Here is an 11,148-nt window from a genome sequence, read left to right on the forward strand (position 1 = left end):
GACTACAGGCACATGCTACTGCACCTGGCTTTTTTTTTTTTTTTTTTTTTTTTTTTTAGAGGCAAGGTCTTGTTTTGTTGCCCAGGCTGGTCTCAAACTCCTGGCCTCAAGTAATCTTCCCACCTTTGCCTCCCAACGCACTAGGATTATAGGTGTGAGCCAATGCACATGGCCATGTTTCCAGTTTTCGATCTTATAAGCAAGGGTATGAATTTGGTTTGTGTGCAGGTGGAGTTTTTTTTCCTAAAATTTTCCATACATCCATACTTACTTCCTTAGGATACATTTTGAGAAGTAGAATACCTACTTAAAAGAGTGTAGATATTCTTCTAGTATTGACATAAGCTATGTAGGCACAAAAGGCAATCCTAGTTTTACTATAAATTTAAGTTTTCTGACGCCTGTGAGGAATCATATGATCAAGATTACTGTACATCCTAGCCTCACTGAATTCTTCATCCATGGAAGAGTTAAACAGTCCCTTAAAGGGGAAGTTAAAGTGAGTCTAGTCAGGAGATGTTGAAATGATAGACATTCTAGGGTTAGAACAAAATGAAAGGAAATGGGTTTGAGAGGAGCGAAGGGTATAAAGGCAGTCAGACATCCAGCAAACAAATTACTCCTCTGGTTCACTCCTCCTGAACTGAACCTCCTCTTAACAACAAAATGATGCTCAAGGTATTGTGACATTTTATGTGACTTACTTAAATTGCTTTTCTAGCAGACTTCTTCCTTTCTCAATTTCTTCAGTTGCCCTCTCCTTTTAAGAACTACCTGCCTCTGCTTTAACTTTTCTTATAACCTGTGGGCTACCTAATTAACTGCATGGTGGCTTTTATTACTGTTTTACAAATGAGATACATGATTCTATTGTACGAAGTTAGGAAGGGGATGAATCATGACAAGTTCATTAAATTTTCACCCCCTAGTTTTATGTGTCCATTTTGACACTGCCAGATTGTGTTTTTGTTAATCTATTTATTGTCACCACTTTCTGTAGAAGATAAGAGGGTCATGCTTTGTCACCCAAGCTGGAGTGCAGTCGTGTGATCATGCTTTTTAAAGCAGGAATGATCCAGTATTGACTTGGCATTCTTGAGAACTTAGAACAGTGCTGGACTCATAGTAAGAACGGTGGCTTACACCTGTAATCCCAGCACTTTGGGAGGCCGAGGTGGGCAGATCACGAGGTCAGGAGATTGAGACCATACTCACTAACTTGGTGAAACCCCATATCCACTAAAAATACAAAAAGTATTAGCTGGGCGTGGTGGTGGGCACCTGTAGTCCCAACTACTGGGGAGGCTGAGGCAGTAGAATGGTGTGAACCTGGGAGGCGGAGCTCGCAGTGAGCCGAGATCGTGCCACTGCACTCCAGCCTGGGCAATAGAACGAAACTCTGTCCAAAAAAAAAAAAAAAAGAACTTGTGAAATTGATTTGTTCAATGGCTTTATGTTATGCCTTAACTTATACATTAATAATCACTGTATTTAACTAAAAAGAGATGCAAATGCCATAAGAAGGTCAAGCAGATCAGAAAGATATTTTAGAAACAGATGAATGCAAGGCCCACCGACAGCTGAGCAGCTGTGTGTTTATTTCCCTCACATTTCATTCCTTCAGGGGCCAGGGAGAGCCATGTGTTCTTTGGCACACAGGGTGCTGCTCACGACTTCCAGGGGATTCCGGTGTTCCACCTTCCTGTATCACCAGCAGCACGGTCTCATATGGATGGACGGTGCAATTACCTCCAGGGCTCCATGTCACCAATCCACCTGCCCCACCTGCTCCCCAGTCTCACATTCCTCCACAAGACACCCCTGGGTCAGATCTAGCCCTAAAGAGATGAATGATCAATTACTACATGCCCCCAACTGTGAGACTTGTGGGGGTTGGAAGAGAGGTTTAAAAGAGGTAGTTTTGCTTAGAGTCAGGGATTCAATCAATATTTGAAACTCTTAAGTATAAACCCATTCTACTTCTCTCCCTCTGCCCCTAAAAATATTTTAACTCAAATTTCTAGCAGTGTGAAAATCAACATGATTGTTATTCTTCCACCCTAATCTAAAACCTTTGTGCCAGCATCCTTTCTCTCTACCAGCCATCTTCTCTCCTGCTTTCCCCCACCCCAAACCCCCCTCCACCTTTCTATTAAAGCTCGCGGAGACATGAAAAGTAGCCCATCCTTTTGAAAATGGCAAGTGTTCCTTGACTTGATAAATCTGACTTGAGACTCTGTAAATGGGACTAGTCAGTGGCCAGGTTGAAGGACGTTCAGCTAGGCACGGGTTCCATCTCTGTAGCTCTGTCCTGGCACTGAGCTCAGAATCAGAGAACCCCAGATACCCCAGGTCCCCTAATCCAGTAGCCCCTCACCTTACAGTTAAGATTTAAAAATGAAGTATCTGATGTTGAGATAGACAAATTAAGTTGTGCAATGATGTAGTAACCAGAGCAAGAAAGGGAAGCAATCCAACATTCACTAGGTAGTGAGCAGATAGTGAAACCTGACTTAAGAGTGGATGTTTTTAACTCTACATAATAGATGCTGTCCTGCGAAAATGTGTAGAAAACAAAATAACTGTCTATGTATTGAAGAATTTGAATTTTAAAGGAACTGCAGAGTACTCCACTGCTTATGAAATTTAAGTTTCATAGCTTATGGGTAGAAGCAGAATGAGCTTCTCCAGTAGGATGAACACAGACACTTCATACTCAACAAGTTTACACTGAGCCCATCATCACTGCTTGGAAGGCTGCTCCTCTTCCTGTGTTCTCTGTCTTGGCCAATGGCACTGCCATTTCCCCATCCAGAACCGGGGCTACTGCAGCAGTCCTTTCACTGCCCCTGTCTACCCATCTCCAATCCATTCTCTATACAATTGCCTACAGGAATCTTTCCAAAACATTAGTTCTGACCATAACTCTACTTTTCTTAAGATAGCACTTCGGCTCCCCATTGACATCACAGTCTTTAGCATGACGTAATGTTCATCATTCGGTCATAAGTTGCAAATCCATTCTCCATGTCACCTCTGTCTCCTGTATTCAACTCCACAGCTGAAGGGAGCCAAACTCCCTCCACTCTCTCACACCTCCCAGCCTCGGCCCTCACTTCCACTTCTACCTTTACCCTCCATTCTCATCACCCTGCACTATTATCTGATGACTACTCTTAAGTTTTCATAACCAGATCAAGCATCAACGTCTCCACCAACAGGGAAGAGCAGGCAGTGGTTCTCAAGTCACATATGTAATTTAAAATTTTCTAGTATTTAAATTTTAGAAAATGTTTAGAAGAAACTAATCAATTAATAACGTGTTTTATTTATGCTGTATCCCATATATTATTGATATATTGATATCAATATATTGAATATGTTTCTATTAAGACAAGAGGAATCTCATTCTGTTGCCCAGGCTGGAGTGCAGCGGCATGATCTCGGCTCACTGCAACCTCTGCCTCCCAGGTTCAAGCAATTTTCCCACCTCAGTCTCTCGAGTAGCTGGGATTACAGGTACCCACCATCACACCTGGCTAATTTTTGTATTTTTAGTAGAGATGGGGTTTTGCCACATTGGCCAGACTGATCTTGAATTGCTGACCTCAAGTGATCCATTCGCCTCAGTCTCCCAAAGTGCTGGGATTACAGGCATAAGCCACTGCACCTGGTCAATGAATTGAACATTGATTCAGCATGTAGTCAATATTTTTAAATTATTGAGATGCTTTATATCCTTTTTTCCTACTAAGCCTTCAAAATTCAGTCTTTATTTTACTCTTATGACACATCTCAATTTGCTGCATTTCAAGTGCTCAGTAGCCACATTGGAGAGTAGCTGCCATATTGGACATAAGCGCACCAGAACACTTGAGAGCCTCCTAGAGATCCTAATGAAAACAGAATCCTGAGCTATGCTTCCAGAGGTTCCATTTCTGGGGAGAGTCTAATTTTAGTAGTCTAGAGTGGGGACCAGAAATGTTCATTTTCAGCAAGAACTCCAGGTGGTTCTGAGGTACATGTTCATCAGACCATTTTGGACTTGATAGCTAGATGCCCTGATTGTGGAGTTAGACCTATAGGGGCTTCTGTTCAGATTCCACCATTTAAAAGCTGTGAAAATTAGTGACTTTAGTTTTCTAGGTCTCAGTCTCCTCACCTGCAAAAATAACTACCTGGAGACTTGTGGGTATTAAAAGGGTAATATGTTTGAGACATTCAGCACAGTGCCTGGCAGGTATCTCATAATAGCAGCTGCGCACTGCCCCCACAGAAATCCCTATTACACAGACGAGGTGTCCCTCGCGTCCTCCTCCCACAACTCTCTGTGCTTCCCCCCACCACCATCCATCACACAATGCTGTGTCCTGTGCTTGCTATGCTGCCCCTCAACTCGACTGAGGAGAGAAACTGGCTGCTGTGTGCTCCCACATCCCTCTGCCTCACACATAATAGATGCTTAGTACACACCTTTTTTTTTTTAGAAATTAAACTAAATCTGATCAACTGGGTTTCTTGAGTGGAAAAACTCAAGAAACAAAGTTTTTCCACTTTGTTTCTTGGAGCAAACAAAGAAACAAAACTGTTTGCACAAAAGTGCCTCAAGGTTTTTTACAGAACAGAAGTGTGTAAGTACAGAGTGGGGTGTAGCCCTGTCCTAACACTCTTCCCTTTAAAGTCTATCACAGAAAGCTTTGCCACAACTATCCATGGCTTGAAAGCGGGACACCTGACAGATCGCGTTATTCAGAGGAGCAAGAGGATGATTCTAGACACTCTGGGTGCTGGGTTCCTGGGAACCAGTACGGAAGTGTTTCACAAAGCCAGCCAATATAGCAAGGTAAGAAGGTCAAAGTCTATGTTAGAGATAAAACCCAGCGCATACATATGTGTTACATTTAATCTATACTTCTTTTTATAGACAGCACTTGATGTACATAGCACTGTTCTATATCATTTTAATAATTTTCTATGTTCCATTATTTGAGTTTTAATAGTCATCCATATTCTTTACTAAGTCACTGTCTTAAAACCATACACAGTCAGGCACAATGGCTCACACCTATAATCCCAGCACTTCCACAGGGCAAGGTGGGCAGACTGCTTGAGCCTAGGAATTTAAGACCAGCCTGGGCAACATGGCAAAGCCCCATCTCTATAAAAACAAAAACAAAACATACAAATTAGCCAGGTGTGATAGCACACGCCTATAGTCCCAGCTACTCGGGAGGCTGAGAGGTGGGAGGATCATTTGAGCCCGAGAGGTTGGGGTTACGGTAAGTCAAGATCATACCACTGCACTCCAGCCAAGGCAACAGAGCAAGACCATACCTTAAAAACAAACAAACAAAATCATACACTAGTAATATCTCACAGTTTATTCTTATTCTCTGGAGAAAAGCCTGGTCAAGTACTCTGAGCAGAGTAGGGATGCACGTGAGAGCTCCTGCTCTCCCTAGGGTGTATTTGAGATAGACGGTTAGTCCATCTCTCCTGGTATTAACCCCAAGGAGTAAATAAGAGTAACTTCAGATGTGCTTCCCTGGAGTACTTCCGGATCATGATCTGGGATCAAGCAACATCTCCTCCCCATTTCATGAAGGAAAGTTGTGTATTCTATAAGGATGAGAGGAATTCAATAACTAGGGCTTCTATCTGTGGCAAAGGTTCAAGTCAGAACCATGAATAATGCCTCCAAAGATGAAGAATAACTCTTGAAATGGTGACTTGGTATACTGTATTGACACTATCACTGGTTGATTTGCTTTTGTTCCAGATCTACAGTTCCAACATAACCAGCACTGTTTGGGGTCGGCCAGACATCAGGCTTCCACCCACATATGCTGCTTTTGTGAACGGTGTGGCTGTAAGGAGGTTTACACGTCTTTTCAACTATTAGATAATCACAATAATTTTAGAGTCGGGAAATAGCTCAGAAATTGCCCAAATTCTATATTTTACAGATGAAAGAACTGAAAGTCAGAGAGATAAAGTGGCTTACCCTCTCCCCTGTGTAGTAATTCGGTTTTCATGTTTTTACAGTAAATTGATGCTTTTCAAAGAGATTTTGTAGTAGAGGAAAAAAGATGGAAGGATTTAGATAAAAACACCCTAAGGTATCCCAATTCGAAACCTTGAATATAAATGGCAAAAAATACAAAACCCAACATCCAGACCAAATTTCTTCTCAGTTTTTCCTGTTTGGGGCCAGTTTCTCTCCAGTAATGTGCTTTTTATTCATTCTTTCATTCATCCATTCAACAGATAGTTATTGAGAAAGGAACAATAGCCATACAGTGTCTGTATTTTCTGAACCAAAAATCTGTACTTCTCATCTGACGGATGATTTTTATGCTTTTTCTGTGTGTCAGGGGAAGTATTCTACAAGATGTAACTTGGAAACGGATATGTTGGGATTTTTGAGATATTTTTATGATTTATGGGGACAATAGCTCAGGAGATTGAAAGTTAAAGCCAATGGTGCATTCCAAAGTAATGTCCTGAAAACAGTGGGAAATGTACCAGTGACAGAAAATAGATATAAAAATCTATTTTTAAATGAACTTCTGGTTATTAGTGTTTTAATATAAGGAAAAAGAAAATGGCTGGGAGAAAGAGGAATAAAATCTTAAAGCAGAGAATAATGATTTTTAAATATATAGCTGAAAAGTTAATTTGGATTTGAGAGTTCTTGTGCTCGTCTTACAACTTCTCTAAAAGTTTGAAATTAGTTCATAATAAAAAGGTACAAAAACATATGGCCTCATATGGAATAAATGACATTAAACTTGCAGTACAACTTATTTAAAGGGTGGAGGAGGAAGGAATTGCCAGCCACCTGATTCTGCAGCTTTGTTTTTAAAGGGGATTATAGATCTTTCCAGGGGCCATGGCAGAGGGACCTTAGGCCACCAGGGCAAGACCCAAGCTCCTTGGGTCTCACAAGCTGCTCTCCAAGGTACTCCGCTCCTCTGGCAGAGGAACAGCATTTCCCACGGGCCGGCCACGTGACTAATAATCACAGCCAGGCCAGATGCGGTGGCTCATGCCCATAATCCCAACACTTTGGGAGGCTGAGGTGGGTGGATAACAAGGTCAGGAGTTCGAGACCACCCTGGCCAACATGGTGAAGCCCCATCTCTACTAAAAATACAAAAATTAGCCAGGGCAGTGGTGGGCACCTGTTATCCCAGCTGCTCCGGAGGCTGAGGCAGGAGACTTGCTTGAACCTGGGAGGCAGAGGTTGCAGTGAGCCAAGATCATGGCACTGCACTCCAGCCTAGGTGGCAGAGTGAGACTCCGTCTCAAAAAAAAAAAAAAAAAGAAAGAAAGAAAAAAGAAAAAAATCACAGACAGTTCTCAGATTTTCTTTTCTGAGAATCAGATCAAAAGAATCTCACATAAAACAAGGTTATTACTAAACTAAGTCCTTAGTGTTCCAAAAGCCATTGCAGTAAGGGAAAATTTAAGGTTTTTTGTCACTGTTTGTGTCTGTTTACATAGATTCACTCCATGGATTTTGATGACACGTGGCACCCTGCCACCCACCCTTCTGGGGCTGTCCTTCCTGTCCTCACAGCTTTAGCAGAAGCCCTGCCAAGGAGTCCAAAGTTTTCTGGCCTTGACCTGCTGCTGGCTTTCAATGTTGGTATTGAAGTGCAAGGCCGATTACTGCATTTCGCCAAGGAGGCCAAAGACATACCAAAGAGGTATGGAGAGAATTTGCCCCATCAAAAGGTAGTCACATCCCCTTCATCTGTCAATCATTATCTCTGTAGAGCTTTCTGACTTAGAGGCCGGCTCAGCGGAAGATGTTAACATTAGCACAGGTAGATAAGTCAATACACCAGTCACATACGAAACCCTCCATCCACATTTAAAGAAGTGACTTCGAGAGTGCAACCTGGACCATGAGATAAATTGGGCCTCTCGTCGCAAGGTGATTCATGTCATTCTGGCGTTCATGGGTGTACTGAGTATTCCTTATTTCATCCTCAGAGCAGAATCTATTCTGAGACCGGCTAGCGTCCCTCAGACTAATGAGGACATTCAGAATATCCTTACCCTGACTGTTCATCCTGCAGATAAAAAATGGTCAAATGTCGGCCACATCAAATGGCTCAGTCTCAGATTTATGTTGCCACTTGGCCAGCCTGCTAGGAGAGAAGTAAATTGAAATACTGGGTAGTGAAGTTTCACAGTTTCTTCAAGGCCCACAATTCTCACAGTTACTTAGGTAAGATTTCAGCAATCAATAGCTGTTGCCTTTCTGGCAATAATTGTAATGGTACCATTTATAAAGAACTCACTGTGTGCTACACACTATCGTAAACATGTTAATTTATTCAAAGCTCCTAAAACTCTAAGAGGTCAACGCTATTATTATCACCATTTTGTTTTATTTTATTTTTTGAGATGGAGTCTCACTCTGTTGCCAGGCTGGAGTGCAGTGGTGTGATCTCAGCTCACTGCAACCTCCGCCTCCCGGGTTCAAGTGATTCTCCTGCCTCAGCCTCCCAAGTAGCTGGGACTACAGGCATGCACCACCACCCCCAGCTAATTTTTGTCTTTTTAATAGAGACGGGGTTTCATCACGTTGGCCAGGATAGTCTCGAGCTCTTGACCTTGTGATCTGCCCACCTCGGCCTCCCAAAGTGCTGGCATTACAGGCATGAGCCATCATGCCTGGCCTTATTATTATTTTTTTTATTATTATATTTTTTGAGACAGTCTCACTCTGTCACCCAGGGTGGAGTGCAGCAGCATGATCTCAGCTCACTGCAGCCTCTGCCTCTCAGGTTCAAGTGATTCTCCTGCCTCAGCCTCCTAAGTAGCTGGGACTGCAGGCACCCACCACCATGTCCAGCAAATTTTTGTATTTTTAGTAGAGTCAGTGTTTCGCCATGTTGGCCAGGCTAGTCTCGAACTCCTGACCCCAGATGACCCTCCCACCTTAGCCTCCCAAAGTCCTGGGATTATAGGCGTGAGCCATCGCACCTGGCCTATCACCATTTTGTGTAAGAAAAAATCTACAGAGAAGTTGAATAACTTCCCCCAGATCACATAGCTAATAAAGTAATGGAGCTGAGATCTGAACCTGGGCAGTGTGACTCCATTATCAATGCTCTTGATGACTATGCTATCCTGCCTCCTGGTGATTAAGGTTTGTACATTTCCAACTCTGCTTCTTTGCTTTTCAGATTCCATCCCCCTTCCGTGGTAGGAACATTGGGTAGTGCTGCTGCTGCATCCAAGTTTTTAGGACTTAGCTCCACAAAGTGCCAAGAAGCCCTGGCCATTGCTGTTTCCCATGCTGGGGCACCCATGGCCAATGCTGCCACTCAGACCAAGCCCCTCCACATTGGCAATGCTGCCAAGCATGGGATAGAAGCTGCATTTCTGGCAATGCTGGGTCTCCAAGGAAACAAGCAGGTCTTGGACTTGGAGGCAGGATTTGGGGCCTTTTATGCCAACTATTCCCCAAAAGTCCTTCCAAACCTAGATTCCTACAGTTGGCTGCTGGACCAGCAGGATGTGGCCTTTAAGCGTTTTCCTGCGCATTTATCTACCCACTGGGTGGCAGACGCAGCTGCATCTGTGAGAAAGAACCTTGTAGCAGAGACAGCTCTGCTTCCAATTGACTACATTAAGAGAATTGTGCTCAGGATACCAAATGTCCAGTATGTAAACAGGCCCTTTCCAGACTCGGAGCATGAAGCCCGTCATTCATTCCAGTACGTGGCCTGTGCCATGCTGCTTGATGGTAGCATCGCTGTCCCAGCATTCCATGAATGCCAGATCAACAGACCACAGGTGAGAGAGCTGCTCAGTAAGGTGGAGCTGGAGTACCCTCCGGACAACTTGCCAAGCTTCAACACACTGTACTGTGAAATAAGTGTCACCCTCAAGGATGGAGCCACCTTCACACATCGCTCTGATACCTTCTATGGGCACTGGAGAGAACCACTGAGCCAGGAGGACCTAGAGGAAAAGTTCAGAGCCAATGCCTCCAAGATGCTGTCCTGTGACATGGTGGAAAGCCTCATAAAGATAGTCGAAAATCTAGAAGACCTAGAAGACTGTTCTGTGTTAACTACACTTCTCAAAGGACCCTCTCCACCAGAGGTGGCTTCAAACTCTTCAGCATATAATAATTCTATCACAAATCTCTCCTGAGGCTTACCAACATCTAAATGACTTTGCATTTGGGGAGATTCAATGATTTGGTTTATAAAGCAAGGGTCTGCTGCTTAGTTTGCCCAGGAAAAATGAACCAAGATGGAGAGAGTCCAGAAACAGAACTATATATATCTGGAAAGAGGCTTCTCCTGTAAATTTTGCAGGACAGTTCCAATTACTTAAATCAAGAGAAACACACACCAAAAAAATGAGTTTATAAGCATTCACAAGGGTGAAATTCAACTCACCTGTGATTTACTTATAAAATTAACATTTTCATAGGAATTATGTGTGGACTTCATGAGCCCCAAGGCTTTAGAGGGATGTGAACCTGCATGTATATTTTCTGACAGTGGAGAGGGCTCTGATGCATTGTGTCACCAACAGATCTCCTAGACCATGGCTTACTACCAAGCCCTCCACAGTGCAAGGGGTGCTACTGGGGAATGGATGGATTTAAATCCTGCCTCTGCCATTTACTAGATGTAGCCTTGAGCGTGTTACCATTATCCCTCTGCCTCAGTTTCCCTATTTGTCAAGCAGAAATAAAAAGCAGTCTGGAAAAATCACATTTTGGCTCTAGAACCCATGGTCTTAAGCACTACAATATATCACCTTTCAGTACAAAAATATTTGAATCAGAGTTGCAATAAAGAATGAAAAGGAAAAAAGAGAAGTAAATATGTAATTATATAAATACTAAACTGTATGAAAATAATAGAAGTGTCATGGAGATTAAAAATGCAACACTAACAATCATAGTTAATGTGTTACAAATCCCTGGTATTGTTCAACAAAAGGGCAACGTATTAACTCTAGATATTGATTAATAAGTATGCTGTATTAGTCCGTTCTCACACTGCTATAACAAACTGCCCAAGACTGGATAATTTATAAAGGAAAGAGGTTTAATTGACTCACATTCCTCATTACAGAGGAGGCCTCAAGAAACTTAGAATCACACCG

At 42.8% G+C, this 11,148-nt stretch overlaps 1 protein-coding gene across 1 annotated transcript; it reads left to right on the forward strand.

Moving 5' to 3' along the window:
- Positions 1-618: 618 nt before the first annotated feature.
- Positions 619-10,832, forward strand: ACOD1 (aconitate decarboxylase 1). Its single transcript, XM_050766461.1, has 5 exons — positions 619-678; positions 4,682-4,843; positions 5,780-5,869; positions 7,507-7,712; positions 9,204-10,832. The coding sequence occupies exons 1-5, from the start codon at positions 667-669 to the stop codon at positions 10,177-10,179; spliced, it is 1,446 nt and encodes a 481-aa protein (XP_050622418.1). The 5' UTR covers positions 619-666; the 3' UTR covers positions 10,180-10,832.
- The last annotated feature ends 316 nt before the right edge of the window (positions 10,833-11,148 follow it).

Source organism: Macaca thibetana, chromosome 17, assembly GCF_024542745.1.
Source record: "Macaca thibetana thibetana isolate TM-01 chromosome 17, ASM2454274v1, whole genome shotgun sequence".
Lineage (NCBI taxonomy): Eukaryota > Metazoa > Chordata > Mammalia > Primates > Cercopithecidae > Macaca > Macaca thibetana.

Bases quoted from the DNA above. Each gene is read 5' to 3' on its own strand.
- ACOD1 (XM_050766461.1), top strand. The intron at 4,844-5,779 runs GTAAGAAGGTCA...CTTTTGTTCCAG, and splicing joins AAGCCAGCCAATATAGCAAG to ATCTACAGTTCCAACATAAC. The intron at 7,713-9,203 runs GTATGGAGAGAA...TTTGCTTTTCAG, and splicing joins GCCAAAGACATACCAAAGAG to ATTCCATCCCCCTTCCGTGG.